This window comes from Symphalangus syndactylus, chromosome 2 (assembly GCF_028878055.3).
Source record: "Symphalangus syndactylus isolate Jambi chromosome 2, NHGRI_mSymSyn1-v2.1_pri, whole genome shotgun sequence".
NCBI lineage: Eukaryota > Metazoa > Chordata > Mammalia > Primates > Hylobatidae > Symphalangus > Symphalangus syndactylus.
This window is the reverse complement of record NC_072424.2, coordinates 140612285-140635992: the sequence shown is the minus strand read 5'-3', so window position 1 is coordinate 140635992 and position 23708 is coordinate 140612285. Positions and strand designations below refer to the sequence as shown.

At 41.1% G+C, this 23708-nt stretch overlaps 1 protein-coding gene across 5 annotated transcripts in view; it reads right to left on the bottom strand.

Moving 5' to 3' along the window:
* The window catches only part of PACRG (parkin coregulated), a 579878-nt gene that overhangs the window by 213653 nt on the left and 342517 nt on the right, over positions 1-23708 (bottom strand). For all 5 annotated transcript variants that reach the window (XR_010117108.1, XM_063623395.1, XM_055269133.2 and 2 more), the window contains exon 4: positions 11257-11406. Coding sequence is in view for 4 of the 5 variants with exons in the window: in XM_063623395.1 (XP_063479465.1) it covers positions 11257-11406 (150 nt within the window). In the remaining variant the exon portion in view is untranslated. The remainder of the gene's footprint in view (positions 1-11256; positions 11407-23708) is intronic.

Here is a 23708-nt window from a genome sequence, read left to right as displayed (position 1 = left end):
CTGATTTCATACTAAATGGAACATTTATCCAACCGTTTCCTATTTGGAGAAAGCAAACCACAGGTGTGGCAGGGAGCTGACACGAGGGTCCCTCGACCTGGGTGAGCTGTGGACCCAGGCAGGTGTGGGGGCCACCATCAGCAGAACTGCTTAAAAAGTCGCGGGGAACGGGCCACGCGCTAGGGGGACAGCGGGACGTGCCTTGGTGTCCTCGGAGGGCACAGTGGCTGTGCTCTGCTCCTGACCCAGCAGCTGGAACCCTCTCGAGCAGCCTGAAGGTGTCCCCAGGGGCTGGCCGCGCGACGCCTGGGCCTTCCCTGCGGTGCAGAATGGAAAGGCCGAGGCAGCAGGGGGCAGCACGCCGGGCGATCAGTGCACAGCATGGGAGTGGGTTTCTCACGGTGAGCGTGCATGGGTGGGGGCATTTTTGACCCTGTGTGATAGGAATCTAGAAGGGCCCAGGGATCCCAGCACGAGAGGCTGAGGCGAATGCAGCTGCAGGGCCGTGGAGGCTGGACACAGGTCCCTGCAGGGGAGGCCGTGGTAGGTTCGGGCCGAGCCGTAGCCGCCTCCACCTGGCTGTCCTCGGCCCCTGGGGCCGCCCTGGAGTCCAGGCAGCCACGGCTCCTGCGTCACTCCCGCCCTCCTGACCTCTGTGGCGGGGAACTCCTACACAGAGGCAGGGAGAGGCGAGGCGACACACGTCAGTCCCTCTGCGAGCTCCTGGCCCGGAGCCCGTCCGCGCTGGGCAGGGAGAGAAGGTCTGAGAGTGAAGCAAGCTGCTCTAGAAGAGCACGTGTGATTCAAGGAGCCTGGGAACTCCGGGGAGGGCAGAACAATTTACTCACCCTCACCACCTACCCCTGCGAGGGGTTCCACAGTGGCAGGGAAGGGCTCCTCCACCCAGTCAAGCTTAGCTTTTGTCTCTCACCCCCTTTAAACGGACCTTTTAACGATGGCGTGAATAGTGATATTCAACATAACAATTACACTTGGTGACATTCTTATTTTCTCTGCAATGTCCACAAAGAGACCTTTAAAAAGTCATTAGTTGGTGCTCATGGAAGATTTGCATATAAAGGAAAATCAGAATGAACTCTTAGTTATCAGCAAATCCAGAATAGGTGGTATTTTAGGGGACTTAAAAACTACAAATTATGAGCTGACTGAATAGAGAAGCCTCCTTAAATTAAATCTTTGGAAATTGCTATTTGCTTTCTTGCTCAGATTAAGTAAAACTTTCTGTTGCATAAATAGAAAAGAACGCTGTTTTCTCTTGGGCAAATATCTGCATGCCTGCTCATTTGGGGCCCATCTTGAGCATTTAAATACATTAAAGCATATTATACAGATTTCTGTAGGCAGATCTATAAGGCCTTAGCTGAATTGGTGGCAATCTCTGATTGGGAAATGTGCCAGTTCCCAGCTAGCAGGAGGGATGTCACGGGCCAAGTACTGGAAACCAGTCGCAACCCAGCCATTTCGTCTGTGGATCCCTGTTGGGGTACCTCAGAGGGGTGGAGGGATGACAAGGTGTCAGAGGTGTTTAAACCAGAGCAAATCCATCTTAAATAGAAGCTGGGTAAAATGAGGCTGGGACCCACTGGGCTGCATCCCCAGTGAAGGGATTCTAAGTCACAGGATGAGATAGGAGGTCGGCACAAGACACAGGTCATAAAGACCTTGCTGATGAAATAGGTTGCAGTAAAGAAGCCGGCCCAAACCCACCAAAACCAAGATGGCGATGACAGTGGCCTCTGGTTGTCCTCACTGCTACACTCCCACCAGCGCCATGACAGTTTACAGGTGCCATGGCAACGTCAGGAAGTTACACTATATGGCTTAAAAAGGGGAGATATGAATAATCCACCCGTTGTTTAGCATATCAAGAAATAATCATAAAAATGGGCAACCAGCAGCCCTCGGGGCTGCTCTGTCTATGGAGTAGCCATTCTTTTATTCCTTTACTTTCTTAATAAACTTGCTTTCACTTTACTCTATGGACTTGCCCTGAATTCTGTCTTGCGTGAGATCCAAGAATGCTCTCTTTGGATCTGGATCAGGACCACTTTCCTGTAACAAAAGCACACATTTCAAACATGGCTTTGAAAACAGATCCAGCCAAAAGCCAGTTGTCCCAACTGTCACCCGGCATCTGGGCTCTCCCGCCTGGTGAGGAGGGATACAAGAAATAGGACCTCTACCCAGCAAGGCAGATTGGGAATAATTGGAGGGGCGAGCCCTCTGTTCTGCTAGTGGGGGCGGAGTCAGGGGAGGTTACTGAAAGGATGGGATGTCTGAGTGTGGATCTGGAGGGAAGAGGAGAGATAACTCCCAGAGTCCCTGGACTGCCAGTAGGGTGTCTCATAGGCTGAGAAGCAGGCTTCAGATCACATGGCCTGTTCCACACACAGGCAGGGGGCATGAGGCCAGTTCCAGCTCCATCCTGAGCTGCTGTTTCCACACTGCAGTTCCCTTTGAGGACTGAACTCTGACCTTTTACTTATCTTGCCCAAATTCCTATCTAAGGGACCTGGGGAGTCATGCCCCACAAACCATAAAATCTCATCAGAGAGGTTTCATTTAACCCTATATAACGTGGCTTACTTTCCAGCCTGACTCTAGCGTAACCTCACATGACAGACAAAGAAGAAAATCAAAATATTTCACCCCAAAATATGTTTCTTTGCCATATTTTGAAATGGCCTGAAAAGTCATTTTAGTGGGGAGAAAGTTGTATCTATAAAGAATCTCTATTAACATAAAAGATCTTTCCCCATTCTATGCCCTCCCAGTTCTGAAGAGATTTACGGAGAATCTAGCATCTTTTAAGGGTCTGATTAGGAAACATCTGCCAACTTATTTTCTCTAAGGGTACCACCTATAAGACTTCATCTACATAATAAGAAACCTGGTTTCCACAAACGCTTATCTTGACCCTGACACTCTTTTCTGTTGATTCCACGTGTTTAGACAATAACTTAACTCTTTCAACCAATTGCCAATCAGGAAGTCTTTGAACCCGCTATGAACTGTAAACCACGACCCTTCTGGACCAAACAAATGTATACCCCACACATATCAATTGATGTCTTATGTCTCCATAATACATAAAAACCAAGCTGTAACTCAACCACCTTAGGCACATGTGCTCAGGACCTCCTGAGACTGTGCCTTGGGTCATGGTCACCCATATTTGGCTCAGAATAAGCCTCTTTAAATATTTTACAGAGTGGGACTCTTTTTGTCGACACCTTTCATCACCGTTTCAGAACCAATGAATGGGATTCTCCTACACAAGACGTTTTAGATACACCACATTTGCCACTGGTCCAGAAACAATGGGGATGTGCCTGGGCCATGAACCTGTCTGCAACTCAGTATCCTCCTGGCAGTCTGATCCCTTCAGGTAAAGTTGCATAAGTGGGGACAGTGGTAAAGCCAGATGCTGGTGAAATGGGGATGTCCAGGAGAAACTTGGCCATGACAACTTGGAGATTTATACAGAGAAACCACAAATATAAGGGCCAATCGAAAACAGAACACAGTAGAAAGAGGTTGGGATTTCACTAGTTCACTGGGGCAGGCCAATGAACCTGCTGATGCAGCCCTATGCATAGGTCACTACTCAGCCCTTCTTTGCAATGATGTGAGAGGGCCAAGGAAGGAACTAAACGATCTTCGGGGGAAGGGAGAGCTGAGCAGTGAAAATTTGTCTGGGTTGGAATATTTGCAATTAGGAATTATTAGCATCTAGAAAATGAACTTTGCATTGCATTTCTGACTGCTGGCATATCGGAAAGGTATTGATTCTTGAATATTTATTTAATATATAATCATCTTTGATGTTAATTATGATATTAACTTAAATAGATTTCACTTAATTTTCTTGGAAGGACGATATAAAGCCACATATATTCGGTTCTCTCCATAAATCCTGTGCTGCAGGTAGGAGACATTTACCTAACACGCTAGTTTCAAAGCACTTACACTCGATTCCACAATTCATTCCCCTCCTTCTCTCCAAGTAGATACTCCTGAAAAATGACCTTCTTATAGTTCTCTGCAAGTCAATGAGCTGCTTTAATCCTCCCAATAACTTCATTTTTAAATTATGGAGACTAAGGCACAGAGTTGTTACATAACCTGTCAAAAGCCACAGCTGGCAAACAGAGTTTGAATCCAGAAAAACTGCAGCCAGAGCCTTTGCTCCTCAGTGCTGTGCTCGGCAGCTGCATGCTTTGTCCCATTTCTTGTTTCTCCACAAATTATTCCATCTGCCCAAAGCATCTTCCCCTGCCTTGTCCACCAGGTGACCCATATTTATTGGTACAAACCCCTTTAGGCACAGAGTGGCCTGAGCCTCTTGCCCAGCTGGTTTGGGCTGGGACAGTCCCAGGTGACACTGGCCTCACCGTGGCCAGGTCCCTGGAGACTGGGCTGGTGCAGCAGCACCCTGGGGTGCGGCTATGGGATCCCCAGAGCAGCATCCAGAGCTGTTGGAAGTGTGAGCTTCCATCTCTGGTTAGTTTGCAGCTTTACTGAAGAAGAAAAACATCAATTCCCTGCATCTCCCCTACTCAAAACTTATCCAGGCCCAGTTTCTTTCTTAACTAAACAAACCCTTCCTGCTGAAAGGAAAAGGCATGACATTTTTGTTGTTGAAAGAGGGAATTTTCATTAGTCCTTGCAGAGCAGGCTCAGTATCAGTAGTTACAGCAATGTGAAGGAGTGAAACAAACACGAAACCTCTACCTTTATCAAAGATGAGATTTTCTCTCCACAGGCTGTAGGAAAGAGGTATATCATCTGGACTGGATTGAATAGTGTCTCCCCCAAATTCCTGTCTTTTCTAGAAATTCAGGATGTGGCGTTACTTGGAAATAGGGTCATTGCCAATGTAAGTAGTTAATATAAAGTCATATTGCAGTATTGGAGTAGGGTGGGCCCTTAATCCAATCCTCATGAGGGCTGGTATTCTCATAGGAAGAGAAGAGACACAGAGACAGATGCACAGGAAGAAAGGCCACATGAAGATGGGGCGGGACTGGAGTGATGCGTCATCAACAAGCCAAGGAGCTCAAGGACGGCTGGCACCTCTGGAAGCCAGAAGCAGCGGGAAGGAGGCTTCCCCGGAGCCCGCAGTGAGAGCCGGCCCTGTCCACAGCTTGATCTTTAACTCCAACTGGGAGACGATACATTTCTGTTGTTTAACCCATTCTGTGTATGGTACTTTGCTACATGGCTCCAGGAAGCTAAGATACAGCCTTCAGAACTGGATTCTGATTTCTTTAGTCATCACCCTACCAGGTTACAGACAACTCAGAATAGTCCTTCCCTCCAGGCAGGCACAACAAGGGAGGTCTACAGAGAAGAGCACATAGGGATGTAATTTACAGTTTGTGACTGACCCCACTCCCCTGATGCCTTTTACAAGTGGATTTGGGTTGAAAATAGGCTCAAATGTAGCAGTCTCAGTGAACAGGAAAGACATTTAACCTCACAAGCATGTGTAGGTTTCACCATGGTAAAGAGGTCTTTATGGGCTGACCACGTGTGGGGGCATCAGGTGAGGGAGGGAGGCCTGAGCCCTTCCCAGGACCATCTGCTGTCCTGGGCTGCCCTCTCACTTAGATCACTGCACAACCATCTGTTTCTGTAGAAATGAGTCCTCCGTCCCCATCCTCAAAGATTTTCCAGGCTTTGGGAGCTCTGCTTATAGAGAATGCTTGGAAGAAGTAGGGATATTGCACTTGGAGAAGTGAATACCGAGGGGGAAGGAAAGTTTTCTATAATTTCCCGAGGGCTTGCTATATGTGGAAAAGGATTAACTATTGTGCTGTGTAGTTTAGATGAGAGAGGTGAACCAGATGGAAATGTTAGGTGCAAATTTCCTTTCAAAACAGGAGCTGCCTTTCTCTTTGGAAGTAGAACAGGCTACCCCACGAAGTAGTGAGGCTGCTTGGACAAGACGGAATAAATAAGTACTGGTTGTGTAGGCTGAGTTAGTGAACTAATTTCACACAGGCACATATTAGGCACCTGATTCTACTAGGTGTGCCAAGCTCTACATAAGAAAAGGAAAGACCAACACAAACGTTTTGCCTTTGTGGAAGTAATGATTGATTAGTTTGGTAAATTGGAGATACTCTTAGACCAAAGGACCCCTACATGGATCTTCCAACTTTATAATCCCAGGATTCTCTGAAGACAAGTGAGTTAAGTGTGCATGGAGGAAGTGCTCAGAGAGACTAGATATATGCATGACAATTCCAAATCTAACTTTCAGAAATGTGGGGGGCAGTAGTTCTAATAATTTCCTCAACGAATTTAGGATGATCTCATGCTTCAAACTGAACACATTTAACCATTTCAAAGGGACTGCAAAGTAAATTTCTAAAATGTAAATCATGAACGCAAAATTGTTCAGAATTCCATGGGGAATGAACCTGAATTCCAAAATTAAATGTAAATCTCTGTGAGGAGAAATAACCTTTATATACATCAACTTTGGGACAGAAAAACTGAAAGTTTTATTGCTGCTGTTGTTGTTTGGTAAACAATCCGTTCCCAGAAGCTCATCAACTCCCAGAGAACTCACACGAATATCAAAGAGGGTTTGAATCAGGTTGACTTACAAGGCCTAGGTTCTCCTTAGAAGTTGTTTTAAAAGATGATCAACATAAAATAATTACTTCTATTTTTTTAGAAGCCATTTAAATTACAGGTCAAAGACCTGGTACAAACATCCTAAAATTTTGCAAACTTCAGGCATCCTCATTCCCTATACGTTTTAATTAAAATTTTAAGTCTCTTTAGTGAACTTTTTATTAGTCTATAATGGTATACATCTTAGATTTATCTTAGATAAAGCCAAGCAATTTGATTTCTACAAACATGGGGACATGATATTTCATTATTATGTTTACTTTTGCATATTTCATGACATAAATTTACAACATTGTCAGAGTCTCTGATATCTGGAGTCTGAAATCTTTTAGGTAGGGATTGTTTCAGAACTACTGGTACTGTTGGAAATGAACCAAAATATGGTAAACAGGCCTGTCAGAGAGCCCTAATCTGCTGGCGGAGCCCATATTCCAGCTGTAAATGCTTTAATGCCATTTATTGGCTCATGCTCCTCAAATGTAATACTCTGCATCATTAATTTGGTAGTTTCATCTCTGAAACCTATAAATTGAAGATTCCTATTGTTTTAATTTTCTATAATCTTTAATAACATTTGTGAAAGAGCATAGGAAAGAATAAATTGCTATTGGCTGTATGACAAATGCATTCAAGGAATATTTTGTAGAAACTCCCCTTTCTCTTTCCCCTCAAAGCAGTCACTGGAAAGACAGCATGTTTTATGTCCAAAATTCACTGTTTAGAATGCAAGGAAATAAGCTCAAAAGCTTAGATAGCAGTTTGGTTGTTCCGAAAGGACCCCGGCCCAGGCTTTCCTTGTCTGTGATGGAAAGAGGTTTGTCTTTTCTAAATACAATGCTCCCTAAACACCAGTCACATATTCAAGCTGAAAGATTATGCCAGGAAAGGATGGATTTGAAAACCTGTTACCAGTGAATGAATCTGAGTCTTTTTGACTTATTTGGCCACTCGCCCTGCATTTGGCAATTACAGGCAAAATGAACCATTTGAAGCAAAGGCACTGACGCAGCTGGTGAGACCAGGAGGCCACATGCCACTCACAGGCTCACAGAGGGCCAAGCGACAGGTCACCCAACGAGAGAGCGCTACGGGTCACACACAACACTTTCAGTTGCCTGGTTATGTTGTTACATGATAATTCATAGAGCATTATATTCTTCTATAATATACACTATTGTATGTGTATAATATTGTATACGTATATAATGTTGTGTAATCATAATGGCTCTCTCATTAATACGTGGTCATGGACAGGCTCCGTGTAAAGGTGCCCTGAACACCTTGTCTCTAATTATGCCCACCCTAATGAAAAGTTGTTATGATGCATATTTTGTGTAGACAGAAAAATTGATGATTAGAGTCTTTAAGGGATTTGCCTGAGGTCACAGCTTTTCTGGCTCCAAAATGTTACTGTGTAGTCTACACTACCATTCACATCTCAGATTTATCTGTTCTTGTTTTAACTATAGCCTAATTAAACTCTGTGAAAAATATTATGAACACACAAGAGGATACAGCCACTTTCTCTGCTAGAAGAAGAATGATCTAATGGGGCTGGCTCTAAGTTTTCGTTGTTCTGATCATGTAGATGGGGCCTGAATTGGTGCTGTGAGCATGGACTGTTCCTCCCTGGCCTACTTGATTTCCAACTGGTCCTTGAAAAGACTGGAAGCCTGGGCTCCTCACATGGGCCACTGTCCTAATGTCCAGGTCCCTGGCTCTGCAACCCCCATTGCTTATTTCAGAGGAAGTTCATGTGACATTAAAACAGGAGACATTGTCAAAACTTCAGGCAGTAGAACTGATCTAGTGTTTGCGCTTCGAGGGGATGCTGACAGACAGGTCATTTTATTTGAAAGAATATTTTCTCTCATTCTTTTTTGTCACTTGTATCTGGTCTCATTCTAAAAAGAATTTTGTAGTGGGACTTGAAAGAAATATTTTTGAATCTGAGTTTAACGAGACATTGATTTACATAAAAGAGAAATACAAAAAAAAGAGGAATACAGAAATGTGCAATTGTTCTCAAACACATTGAAATTTAGGAAGAGTTTTTTCTACTGCTACATACTGTCAATTTCTAATGTAATTTTAATTGTAAATAATTATATCTGTTACTAAGGACATCTGCTTAAATAAAATAAGTATATATAATTTTGTGATGTATATGATAAAGCAGGCTTTATTAAAATGTTATTAAAGCTAAATCATTTTTCTAGTGAAAATTCTAATGTAATTGAAAATCCTGTGATAAGCTTTTTTTTTTCTGATAGAATTGGATCTAGGGTAACATAGCTACTATAAGGAACAGTTTTAAGTTTTTATAGCTAGAATGCTCCAAATTTGTAATAGGACCCTCTGAAAATACAGCAAACTGCAGGCTGGCATTGTTGTGACAGGTTTCTAAGATAAGTAGAAAATGAAGCAGAAGATAATATTTTTCCTTTCAAGTGTCAGAAAAATGTTAAGCAGAAAAATAATTTCAATGTAGAATTCCTGATGCATGCATTTAGAAAGACTCCAAAAGAATTAGCTGAGTTTGGAACCAATTAAGGACTCTCGTATGAACTTTAAATGTCCCACATTGATAAAATCTTACTAGGGATTTATTCTTAAAGTCAATAATTTTGTTTGTTAAGTATATGAACACCTGTGAGTTAAAGATTTAAAGAAAAACTATAATGAGAAAGCAGTAGAAACCAATTGTTTTGTTTAATAGTCTAGAGCTCCCAACAAGATTTATCTGTCTTTGTGGCAGCAATATTTATCCATCTTTATAGATTTCCTTGAGGATAAAAAAAGATTCTAATTGTCCTTTGAACATTACTGATTTTCTACTTTTATACAGGGATACAGAATGATGCTTAGATGTAAGTTCTAGCTTTTATTGTGTGACCAACAAAAGCACGAAGTGTTGCAGTAGCTACCTATTCCTAGATACTCAGGCAAGAAAGGAAAAATGTGTGCAGGCTCATCTTCCATGATCATCAAGTACAGAAACAAATGTTCACATGGGAGAAAAGCTACAAGAGGCAACTTTTACAACAATTAAATGGAAATAGTACTAGTACATGCATCATAGGTTTGCACGAGGATTACTGAGGAAATATTAGTGAATTGCACACTTCAAAAATGTTAACTAAGACATTTGAGGGTGGCTGTTCCCTGATGCTTCCATCTCTTTAATAATGCTCTCATCTCTATCAGAACATCTTTATCTCTATCTCCCTCAAGTTACTAGAATCTAAATATAAGGTGTGCAGTTAGAGTTTCTTTTATGGACCTTAGTTGAACAAGGTGCACATCTGGAGTCTCCCATAACTTCATGGATATTTGCTGCTACTATATGGTAAAAATATGAACTATGAATGAAGACTACTTAAATAAGTATTTTCCAAATGCAGGAACGTTGTTACTAAAACATTAAGTTTTGACAATAAGAGACTCAATTATTAAAACCCAGTTATTACTTTGCTTAAAGACTAACCATCTTGCCTGAATGTCCACCTTACCCACAGCTCTTCAAATAATTTGAACAGAATACCATTGCAAGCACTCCCTTACAGGCATTTGTAAGCTCCTATAACTCCAGTTTGAAGTCATTTTTCTAAATATGTATAGTATTTAACATATAAGCCGGTTCTACTATTGAAAGAGAGCTAAAAGCTTCTGGAGAATTCCATGATTTCCTGAATAGTCTATGCCTGGAGCAGACATAATAGCAATTGAGTAATAATGTAAAAAATAGTGATTCCAAACAAAAGTCTGTTTGTGGCAGGAGCTGCCGTAAACTCAGCTTCTTTTTTGATTTTTTTCTTGAATGTACAATGAGTAGACCGTGTTGCAAAAGTTTCATTCAGTGCTCCAATAAATTACTAACTTATTGATACCACTGTCAGGAAATAACTTCAATGTTGACTTATACCATGCATGTGAGAAGTATGGAACTTCAAAATTAACAACAAAAAAGAAAATTAGACTCATCATTTCAAGAAAATCACACTCTTAATGAATAGATGTACATCCGCTGCCTGCCAAGGGTCACCAAAAACTTGCTAATATCTTTGTTAGGGTAAAATAGAGCCATCTGAATTCATCTGTGTTTTCCAAAGCTTATAGAATAATACTACAAAAAATAAATGAATCATCAAAACCATTTACCAGATTTTAATAATAGTGCTTAAAAATTCATCTTAAACCAATGGAAAAAAGCTGACTGAAATTGTAACAGGAAGTATCTAAAGTTAGAATCACTATCAAGAAAAAGAACAAACTCAAAACCTACTAATGTATTCAAAAGACCATTAAAAAACTTCACAATTTAATTATTGGAAGCTTATAGAACTGCTTCAGCGCTTCTGTACTGAGTAAGTAAGCTGTACGTGAGGAGTAGTAAATGAAATTGTTAATTTTACTGTTTCCCTAGGGAGTAGCTGGAGAAGGGGTGCGAATATGCTGTTTAGATCTCCAAATGGATTGTGGTTTATATGCAATAATAAATCCTAAACGTGTTGCTAATTAACTCTACTTCAAACCACTCCCTTTTTCTTTGGCTTAAAAGACATTTTGACTCGTGGGCTCACTCACCATTCATATTCTTAAAGATGTTCAGGACAGGGAGGATTTGACGGTAATAAGGCACCAGGGCATTGCCCACCATCTCAGCTGACACAACCAGATGCTGGAGGACCTTGAGAGTGACACAGATGACCTGTCGGTTTCGGAGGTTCAAGGCATCTATACGGTAAAAGAAGGACCAAGCAGAAAATATTTTAATAGAAAGCATCCATTCTACAAGGTTAAGGTAAAGTTGTCTTGTGGTTGCATTTAATTAAACTGCACTCTACTGGGGACCCATGGGCCTTTATTTTTACAGCTTTGGATGACACATTGCAACCCTAACGTTTTAAATGGAATCTTGTCTGATTACTGTTTATTCTCCCCATTGGCACTGATTTCTCACCAGCCCTAGGAATGCAGCTCATTTTCCCCTCGTAGAAGAGGCGGGGGCTCTGAGTTGGATAAGCAGTATGAAAGACAAAAGATCACTCAGTGTCGCTGGAGTTAAAGGAACCCATGCGGGTTGACAACAGATACATTTTCATGCAACAATCTCTTTCATGCAACAATCCATACCATTCTTAAAACCATTAACATGGAACAAACATTTATTTGGGAAGGAGGGTGGGGCGTGGTGTTCAAAACTATAGGCTCATTACAAACACCGAGAATATTCTTGGTAGAAGTGAACATAAAGTGACTACGTTTAGGCCCTCAAGAAAGTAGGAAAGAAAAGCAAAATTTTTTAAAGTTCAGTTAGGAGGAATCAACACATAAGCTATAGGAGACCACAGGAATATGATAGTTCTAAAGAAAGAGTTCTGAGTGCAAAGTAACAAGCTGTACTGCAGAGACAGAGCAAGAGATGCCACCAGGTAGGGTCTGAAAGGCACCATTTGTGCCAGTGGGAAGTGCAGGGGGTCAGGAATCAGGATGCTGATAACTGGCTATGTGAGCTTGGCCAACTTACTGGCACTTTCTTGGCCCCAGTTTCTTCAATCATGGGAGCCTGTTATGCACTTTCTAAGATAGCTAAATGTACCATGGTTTAAGTAGAAGAGCCAGATAAAACATCTATTATAGAAGGTCAAAAGTGTGATTAATAAAATGTGATGCCTCAGATGACTCCAAGAAGAAGTCAAAGGCTATTATTTGTAAGACGTTCTACCTTCTAATGAAAAAGATTGACTATGACCTTAAAGCAGATGCCACTGTGAAGGGACAAAAGGACCCAGGCTATAAAAAGAAATGATGCTTTGGTCAATACATCTCTGAGGCAGTCCTGACATTGTTCTTGAACTCCAGCTCACATTTCCATCAGCCTGGATCTTGCCAGAACCTCAAATTTAGTTTGTTCCAAAGACTAAATTTCCTCCCTGAACTTTCTTTTCTTCCCTATGTTCCTCATATTTAGTAAAGATAAACCTTGTTCCCAGTCACTACAGGTCAAAGCCTGTTTCTCCTCCTTCGCATTCCTCATGTTACCAGATCATCTGGTTTTCCTTTTGCAGTATCTCTTGAATTTGTGTCTCCCTCTCCATCCTCACCAACACTCCTCTGGTCCTGGTCTCCATCCTCACTGCCTCTCCTCTGGCCTCACTCTCCATCTTCACCTCCTCTCCTCTGGCCTCACTCTCCATCCTCACCTCCTCTCCTCCAGTGTCAGTCTCTATCCTCACCCTCTCTGCTCCAGTCCCAGTTTCCATCCTCACCTCTTCTCCCATGGTCCTGGTCTCCATCCTCACCTCCTCTCCCCTGGTCCTGGTCTCCATCCTCACCTCCTCTCCTCTGGTCCTGGCTTCCATCTTCACCTTCTCTCTTTTCATCCTGGTCTTTGTTTTCATCTTCTCTCCTCCAGTCCCAGTCTCCATTTTCACCATCTCTCTTCTGGTCCCTGTTTCCATCCTCACCTCCTCTCCTCTGGTCCTGGTCTCTAGCCTCACCTCCTCTCTCCTCGTCCTGATCCAGCCTCACCTCCTCTTCTCTGGTCTCAGTCTCTATCCTCATCTTCTCTCTTTGGTCTCACTCTGCATCCTCGCCTTCTCTCCTCTAGGTCTCCATTCTTATTGCCACTCCTCTGGTTCTGATCCTTGGGACGCGTTCACTGGAGCACTGGCCTGCTCTTGTACGGATCTCTTTTCTTTCTGTCTTTCTCCACTTCCCCAACCTGTCTTTCAAGGTACTGCTGGGTTAACCTCCCTCAAGCATATCTGATCATCTCACCACCTGCTAAAATTGCTCAGAGCCCCCTACCCGCTTCCATTGGCTGCAGAAGTTGTGGGGTGCTCTGAAGTGTTTTTATACCACAGCCCTTAGTTTGTTGCTGAAAGGGATGACTCATACCCCACTTTATTTTTTAAAATTTTCTAGTGATTCCAGAGGAAATAGCTGCAAAACCGCTAAATGATACCTTATTTTCCAAGACTTATAACTGAAGATTTGGTTTAGTTCAAACTTATCCTAAGTGCTTCCTTTATGCCTGGCTAGTTTGAACTAAACCAAATCCTCTGTTAAAAGTCCTAGAATATAAGGTATCATTTAGCGGTTTCACAGCCATTTCCTCTGGAATCACTAGGAAGTTTTTTAAAAAAATGTGGTCAGATTCATCCCCCCTAGCAACGAACTAGGGTTTGTTGCATGAGAACACTTCAGAGCCCCCTACAACTTCTGGTCCAGTCCAGACTCTGTTCTTATTTAGTTTGAAAGTAAATACAAATGTAATGAAAAGAGATGGCTCAGCCTTCACTCAGGGAACCAACCTAAATATAACCATAGAACTCAGCAGCACGATGGCTCATTACAGCAGCAGTTAGACACACTGCAGGACAAAATATATCTGCTGAAAAACAACTAAAATTAGAATGCTATCATTTAGCTTAAGAGCTGGAGTCATGAGATATTCAAGAACAAGGTTTCAGATCACCATGAGAAGGTGAGGAGGAAGAAGGCACGCAGCGTGTTGCACAGCCAGCAGTAGAGACTCTCTGTCTGGTCTTATCCGATCTAAAAGCTGTTTTGCCTTTTTAGAATGTCAGGGGTTAGTGAGCCTTATGTACTGACAAGCTCAGGTTACCAGGAGAACTGGGAGGCCAGAAATGTTCTGAGGACTAGGGGCAGTGACATTCTTTCAAAAAGTCTACCAACTCTGCTCAACGGGTTTAGGCTTCAGAACTGCACAGATCTGTGTGTGATTCACAGCACCTGTAGCTAACATGTGGTGAGCACCGCCATGTGCCAGGAATTAAACCGAGCACTTGACCTGTATTAACTTACTTAGGCTTCCCTCACCAAATGTCTATTGAGAGTGCATGTATTACATGCCCATCACTGTTTTAGGAATTGGAAAGATGGAAATGAATCAGGGAAGTATGGTACCAACCTCTTGGGGTTTGTAAAATAGTATGGAAGAAGATATTAAACAAGTATGACAAATGTGACAATTACACATAAGAAGGACAGGGCGTTTAAGCAGACAATCAAGTCCTGCGCCTAGTCTATGGTTAAGGGAAGGCTCCTAGATGCAGGAACAAACCCCAGGGCTGAGTAGATGTCATTTACAGGAAGAGTTTCCAGGAGAGGAAGCAGCGCACTAGGGACTAGCTTCCCAGCAAGGAGTTCTTTCACTGCAGGGGGTGCTCCAGCTTGCATGCATGAGATTCCCCTGGGGGATTCAAGACCTGAGATAGTAGAAAGATACCCTGACTGGATGTGTCACTGAGAGTATGTCTTTCTTGGGATCGTTTGGAAGTGCTGGGAGGAGTATGGAGGTGCGTACAAAAGGAGGGTGAGGCTGTAGTGATTTTTCCCAAGCTCAAGAATCCCTGGGTCCACCTTGCCTTATCAACCAAACAGAATCAGATGTTTGAGATCCTGGGTTTCTTTCTTTTCTCTTTATTCATCTCTCCCTCCCATCCCACTCCTTAAAAAGGACTCAGAGCCACAGCTAGCTAAATGTCTTATAAACTGCTTAGTGAGGAAGGATTAGACACAGAACAGAACCACATGGGTGTGTTGTTTGCATTTCTGTATATATTAAAAGAAATGTACGACTGAGCACATACAGTCCTCACTCCATTTCGTAGGTTTTGTTTTTGTGTTTTCAAAAAAGCTGTTCTGTTGACACTATGAAGTCATAAGTAGGAGAGCCTATGGAAGGTAACAAAGCGATTACTACCTGAATGTGGTAATTGCAGAAAAGGTTTTGGTGACCGTTGTGGTCACTGGATGCTGGCTTATCCCAGTGTTGTTCTTTTAGTGTGTGCCCGCCAAAGGTTGCAATAAAACAGCCTGGGTATGCTGATCTACTGCCAATGTGAGAGAAGAATTTTGCCCTGTAGAATATACTGGTATCAAGGAGTAAATTTATATATATATATATATATATATATATACATACTACATACTCATATATCTCATATATACATATGTAACACTAACATTAAATTTTTATTAGGTTTATGTCTATGTCTATACCTAATTGATCATTTGGGCACGCATTAATAATCTGTCTTACAATGGATAATGATATTAAGTATTAGGACATAGATTAGATATTAGCTATTAGGAAACCTTGACTGAATTAACATGGTTGTGATAAACGTTATTGGATTGACAATGACCAAGAAGTAAAATGCCTGAACTGTTACGTGTAATGGCATCTAAAATGGAGCTCTAAGTCCCCTAAATGGACAGGTAATGGCTCTAAAACTTCTGCAGTAGCTGTGAAACAAAGCCAGGATATGCACTATTTAAAAGCCTCTTAACTTCATCTAACAGGGATTTCTTACACTGCCCATTTTCTCTTCAGTTCCTCTATTTCTCTTCTTCATTCTCAGAGAATTAAGATACACCATGAGGTCAGAAGTCTTTTTGTTCTTACTGTCACAGTGGAATTAAAGCAAAAATATTTTTTTGAAACAAAGTTCATTTCCTTTGAAAAAGTATGCTAACAGGTATAAAGAGAATATGATTTTGTAGCTTGAAAGAGAAGAAATGTGTTTATTCTTTTGTTGATGGGCCTGAAAGCTATTGTCAAGACATAAGTGAGGACTTCGAACTCAAGATTTAAGGTTTTGAAAAGGTTCTAACATGAGGAGTCTACTGACATTATAGATCAACAAATGGAACTTTTCTATTCAGAAAATTGGATTTCTATTGTACTGCTTACTGGCTTTAAGTATAATAAACAAGATAGAGGCTTCAGATATAGAGAATTGCTGAAGAATAAGGAAAAAATAATTTTAAGTCAAGGGTGGTAAAAGTTATTTATCTTGAATGGTTATATGCTACATGTATAATTTTCTCAGGCATAAAATCCACTATTTTATGATTTTTTTGGGAAGTAAGGACTTTTTCTATTATTAGATGTCATTCACTACTGTGGTATCAGGAAAAAAGGAAACATTTCTGCTTCTTCTTTTAAAACAAGAAACATCAAACAGAAGGCGAAAGCAAACAAAATTCTGACATATGCTTTAAATGTTAATAGCCTTAATATACAAATAGCTATCACAACCCAATAGAGGATTGAATCTTCCAATTAAAAAATGGACAAGGCACATAAACAGACAATGCACAAAATACATAAAAATGAACATTTACTATTCTAGAATGTTCAACTTGTGAAACCCAGAAAATCTGAGACAGGTCTCAGTTAATTTAGGAAGTTTATTTTGCCAAGGTTGAGGACGCACCCGTGACACAGACTCAGGATGTCCTGATGACATGTGCCCAAGGTGGTAGGGACACAGCTTGGTTTTATACATTTTAGGGAGACATGAGACATCAGTCAATATATGTAAGATATACATTGGTTTGGTCTGGAAAGGCAGGACAACTTAAAGCAAAAGCAGGAAGACTGGAAGCGGGGAGCGAGCTTCCAGGTCACAGAGAGGTGATACACAAACAGTTACATTCTTTTGAGTTTCAGATGAGCCTTTCCAAAGGAGGCAAATCAGATCTGCATCTATCTCAGTGAGCAGAGGAATGACTTTGATAGAACGGGAGGCAGGTTTGCTCTAAGCAGTTTCCAGCTTGACTCTTCCTGAGCGATTTTGGGGGCCCAAGATATTTTCCTTTCACAAACTTCATTGGTAATTTTTATTATGTTAACACAAAGTTGTTGAAAATTTAACACTGTCAGTGTGGAAACAGGTTTGAGAAAAGAGAAAAGAGGAGACGCCCTCATAGACACCATGTTATAAACTATGCCAACCTTTCTACAGAGCAGTTTGACAATAAACCTAAAAGCCATAAAAATACATACAACAGCTAACCCAGCAGTTTCACTTCTGGGTAGTTAGTCCAAAGATTTAGGCAAATGTGCACAAAGCATTGTAGGAAAGAATGCTAAGCCCAGTATTATTGATAATTAGAAACAATCTAAATGTTCCAAGAACAGCGAATTGTTTAAGTAAACTATAGTTTATCCACACAATGAAAAACTATAAAATTATTAGTCATCTAATAGAAAAAATAGTTTAAAATAGGAAAATGTCTAAGACACAAGTGACTCAAGAAGTAAACTATAAAGCATATTTGCACTTTGACCTCATTTTATAAAATAGAAAGTAAACTGAATAAATACTAGAAACTTGTGTACTGAGACGCTAACAGGAGGGACTACCTTTTCCATAGACATACGTTCCACTAAAAGATAAGCGCTTTTAAAAACTGCTTTCTAAAATATTATCAGTATACAGTGCATATTTTTCTTTTGTTATTACATATTATTCTTCATGATTGTAACTTTGTGTTTTAACAGATAATACATAAAAATGAACATTTACTATTCTAGAATGTTCAACTTGTGAAACCCAGAAAATCTGAGACAGGTCTCAGTTAATTTAGGAAGTTTATTTTGCCAAGGTTGAGGACGCACCTGTGACACAGCCTCAGCATGTCCTGATGACATGTGCCCAAGGTGGTCGGGACACTGCTTGGTTTTACACATTTTAGGGAGACATGAGACATCAGTCAATATATGTAAGATGTACATTGGTTTGGTCTGGAAAGGCAGGACAACTTAAAGCAAAAGCAGGAAGACTGGAAGCTTCTCATTGTTCTTTCTCAATATTCTCTCGATTATTTTTAACCCTTTATTTTTTGAGAAAACCTTTAAGATGATTAGTTGAAATTGAAAATGTGATGCGGCTGGGCGCGGAGGCTCAAGCCTGTAATCCCAGCACTTTGGGAGGCTGAGGCGGGTGGATCACAAGGTCAGGAGATCGAGACCATCCTGGCTAACATGGTGAAACCCCATCTCTACTAAAAATACAAAAAATTAGTCGGGTGTGGTGGCGGGCGCCTGTAGTCCCAGATACGCGGGAGGCTGAGGCAGGAGAATGGCATGAACCTGGGAGGCGGAGCTTGCAGTGAGCCGAGATCGTGCCACTGCACTCCAGCCTGGGCGACAGAGCAAGACTCCGTCTCAAAAAAAAAAAAAAAAAGAAAATGTGCTTGGCCCTTTGGTAGAATTAGAGAATAATTTGGCAGACAATTTCCATCTTTACTACTGAATCTTTCCATTAGGAACATGATAGCTCTTCAATTTTCTTGTCTTTAAGTTCCTTGGAAAAGTTTTATAGTATTTTTTTCACATAGATCCCACATAACTTTGTTAGATATACTCAAGGAAATTCTATATTTTGTTGTTATTTGTGTAAAATTATTTAATCCCAATATTCTTTCTAAAGGTTATTGATAATATACACATAAAAGTATATGACTTTTGTATACTTACTTTGTTAATGGGCTAACTTATTTAATTCCCTTACTGGATCTAATTGTTTTTGAGTGAATTAAGTTGGATTTTATATGTAATGATATTACCAAAAATATTGTTAAATTTGTGTTTGCTTTCTAATATTTATCGCTCCTTTTTTGGTCAGGTGACAGAGGCTAGAATTTCTAAAGGAAAATATAGCATTATAGGGCTGAGAGCAGGCATGTTAGTTTTTTTTATCATTCTTATGTATTTTAATACCTTATTTTATTTAGTGGGTAAAATATATGCAACATAAAATATGGCATTTACTCCCCCCCTATTTTTTTTTTCTGAGACAGGGTTTTACTCTGTCACCCCGGCTGGAGTGCAGTGGAGTGATCACAGCTCACTGTAGCCTCATCCACCTGGGCTTAAGTGATCCTGTCACCTCAGCCTCCTGAGTAGCTAGAACTACAGGCACGCACCACCACGCCTGGCTAATTTTTTTATATTTGTAGAGACGGGGTCTCACTATGTTGCCCAAGCTAGTCTCAAACTTCTGGGTTCAAGTGATCTGCCCTCCTTGGCCTTCCAAACTGTTGGGATTAACAGGCATGAGCCACCATGCCTTTTCACCTTTTTTAAGTATACAATTTAGTGGCATTAATTACATTTACTATGTTGTACAAGTCTCACCATTATCTTTTTCCAAAAATTTTTCATCACCCACAACTCTGTAGCCATTAAGCAAAGACTCCCTATGCCCCTGCTCTAGTCCCTGATAATCTACTTTTCGTCTTTATGAATTTGTCTACTATAGTGTCTCATAGAATTTTATTATTTTTTCTGAAGTTAAAATATTTAATTAATATTTGATGTTTTGGGTCCGTTATAGCATTAGTTGAATTAGATTATGATGGATATAAATTTTGCTAGTTCAGGAGTGCCAACCATATAATTTTCTATTTTATAGAGTAGAATGAATTCAAAATATATTTTCAAACCAAATTTAGATGTCAAAATTGTAGAAATGTTTCTCCTTCCATAACAGAGCTCAATTGCTATATAAGTAAATATGACACAGCCTGATTTATCATATTCCTAGGCAATTAAAGTATGATCAATTTAGATCAGCTATTATGGACATGAGGTAAGCCTATAATAAGATTACATTTTTTTCTTTAATTCATTGTTTTCAAGTTTCTCCTACTTGAAGTAAATGTCATACAAAAAATATTGATTTTTCTCTCAACACATATAGAATATGTAAAATATATAAATACCATAGCATGTCATGTAACTATCTTTATGCAAAACTCAGATTTTCCATCAACGTTTTGCCATTACAAGTGGCTGACTCTTTTTCAATGTTTCAATAGATCAAAATATATTCTTTCATGGCTGTAGAATACAATTTATTTGGTGAAAGTGGCCACTCTCTCCATGACATACTTTGTTTTAAATGTAGATACATAATTAATGCTATTTGTTTGAGTAAATGGAAGTATTCAGTTACCAAAATGGTCTCCGTGATGCAGTCCCTAGCATGATCTATTTGACACTCCCCATATTCCAGACATAGAGAATGAAAGCTGAAGCGTCATGTCATCCAACATACTCCTTTATAGTCTTGTTGCCCAGGTTGGGCCTGCACTTGCTTACACACGTATGAGCACGTCTCACAGCAACTGAGAGTAAACCCATCAGCACCATGGCACTGTCAGAGACGGGGCAGGTTCGTGTCTTTGGACCACCTTGCTCCTCTGTACCTAAATTGCTGTCTCAGTTCATCTGCAAAGATTGGGGTGAAATCTGAAAGGGTGACCAAAGGAAGGAGTTAGACCATTTTCAGAGTAAAAACCAAGACAATGCTGCATCATGCACCACCACTTGTAAGAATGACTAGGGCCGGGCGCGGTGGCTCACGCCTGTAATCCCAGCACTTTGGGAGGCCGAGGCGGGTGGATCACGAGGTCACCAGATCGAGACCATCCTGGGTAACACGGTGAAACCCCGTCTCTACTAAAAATACAAAAAATTAGCTGGGCGTGGTGACGGGCTCCTGTAGTTCCAGCTACTAAGGGAGGCTGAGGCAGGAGAATGGAATGAACCCGGGAGGTGGAGGTTGCAGTGAGCCGAGACCGTGCCACTGCATTCCAGCCTGGGTGACAGAGTGAGACTCCATCTCAAAAAAAAAAAAGAATGACTGCTACACTTCTTCTTCTGGTTGAGAAAAGGTGTCTACATTTCCACAGGGTTTAGACAGTAGAAGTAGTGGAGTGTAAAGAAAGATACAATGTGCACAGGCTCTTCACAAAACAAGAGATGTGCACAAAATATAAGATGAGTAAACAGACCAATTTCCAAGAAGGAGTTTGAAAACTACACACTGCTAAGCGTGACATCAATAACTGGTGTGATTCTAGGACTGATTATTTAAGCAGGTGATTCGGGAGCTCCTAGGAAAATAGTAGTTGTTACCAGGAGTCAGAGTGAGCTCTCTGGAATAAGGCCAGCCAAGCTAACCTCATGTATTCTAATATGTTTCCTCATAAAGGAGATCATAAATAAACTGTACCAGCAAAGCATCTGGCAAGGCCTCTATGGTTTTCCTTGTAGGGAAGATACAGGAATGGTTGAAAAATTAGGCTTTTTCTTTCTTTCTTTCTTTTTTTTTTTTTTTTTTTTAACTCTGTGAACAATTGTATCCAAGTAATATGCACTAATGATTTGGTACCAGCCTGTACAGCCTTGAGTGGGATACTTCATGTATCTATATTTGACCCAGTCCAGTTTCCACCTAAAGTTTTTACTGTAACTTGGATGAATATTATAGAATCCAAATCTATCAATTTTTTTGATGACCCCAATTTAGAAGTCTGCAGAGACATGACCATGAAGGAAAACCAAGGATATAAAAATAATTTATTCTTATTGACACCTTGATTGGGCACCATGCTAAATGTTCTATTTGTATAATCTCATTACTCCTTGCAATGTCTCTGGGCAATCAGTTTTCTAATGCCCTGGGACAGTTAAAAGAGTTAGGTGGCCTGAGACCACACAGCTAGTTAGTAGCAAGCTGGGATCCGGTCTGCACTCAGCATGCTTAGGCTCCTCACCCTCCCAGGGTACCCACAGGCATGGGATACTGGTGGACAGCCGACTTGGCGTGTGCTCACGAGAAATGTTCGAAGCTGCACAGCAAACATAGAACCTAGCATGGACTTTGAGCAGGCAGTCGAGACGCCTGCTGTGTCCTGTGCTTAGGTGGCTTAAGGAATAACCCACTACTAATAGTGACGGAGTGGGGTTTCATGACACCTTCTGAAGAGCAAGGAGGGCACTGCAGTAGTGCTATTCCTGACTACAGCTCAGCCTCCACGTGGGAGCAGGAGTGAAGATTCTCAGTCTGAGGCTCTAGCCCGGGTGACTAAAAAATGTTGCTGTAATTTAGGCAGAGAATGATGATGATGATGATAATGATGACAAGGATAACATTGATAACCTTATGTATTAGCTCATTTAATCACTGAAATAGCCCAATAAATTGGATATCATTATTGCCCCCTCCCCCCTCCTTTTTTTTGAGACAAAGTTTCGCTCTTGTTCCCCAGGCTGGAGCGCAGTGCAGCTCACTGCAACCTACGTCTCCTGGGTTCACGTGATTCTCCTGCCCCAGCCTCCCAAGTAGCTGGGATTACAGGCACCTGCCACCATGCCTGGCTAATTTTTGTATATTTTTAGTAGAGACAGGGTTTCACCACGTTGACCAGGCTGGTTTTGAACTTCTGACCTGAGGTGACCCACCTGCCTCGGCCTCCCAGTGCTGGGATTACAGGCGTGAGCCACTGAGCACGCTCCTATTGCCCCAATTTTATAAGTTAGGCCCCTGAGTCTCCAGGTAGTTAACTTGGACGATAGCAATTATGCGGTAGAGTTGGAATTTTGATGAGGTAGTCTGACTTCAGAGCTTTTGCCCCTCAACATCACATTACACCAGAAGAGTGATAGAATTGGTTTGTTCATTTATTTATTTGAGAGTGGGAAAGGGACAGTTAATGCATGGCGGATTCTGCTTGAAAATGCATCTAGCTGGTTCTCTCTTTAAACGTACTGTGCCCTGCTGGCAGGGACAGCTAAGCTGTCCATTCTCTCCATCTCTGCCGCCTCCATTGTGGGTGCTGGATCACCCTTCCTCATTCCCCTCTTCATACAGGGCGAGGCCTGATGTTGATTCCTTCCTCTGGCGAGTGACCAGGCAAACTTTACTGTCTAAGACAATTTGAAACCACTTTCTTTCTGTATCTGGTAACCAAAATAATCCTAAATCAGACACCTGTTTTTAATATTTTTTAAACAGATTAGACTTGTTTTCCCAAAATTAAAAATCATTACTTTTAGGATAATTATGATCACGTTCAGAATAATTTACTTGGAAAATGTCAAGATAAGTAAAATTATTAGACCATGAGTAAAGGGTAATGCATGTCAATTGTACCTGCTCCTTTCTTAGTAAATAGAATTCTCAACGTAATTTTTGTATTGTGATATGGATTCTCATATTTCACTCTTACTCGGTGGTGTTTTTCCCCACTAGGTGTTCCTTAACAGAATATTTTGCTTGGCAAAATGTTCTTGCTCAGGTTTTTTCTGCTGCATCTGTGCACGCCTGCCCTTTACTGCCAGATGACCTTACCTCGTTAGAGCTCTCCTAATGAAGCCACCATGTTATGGCCCGTCTATTTGTAAAGCAGTGATATTTCCATAATTC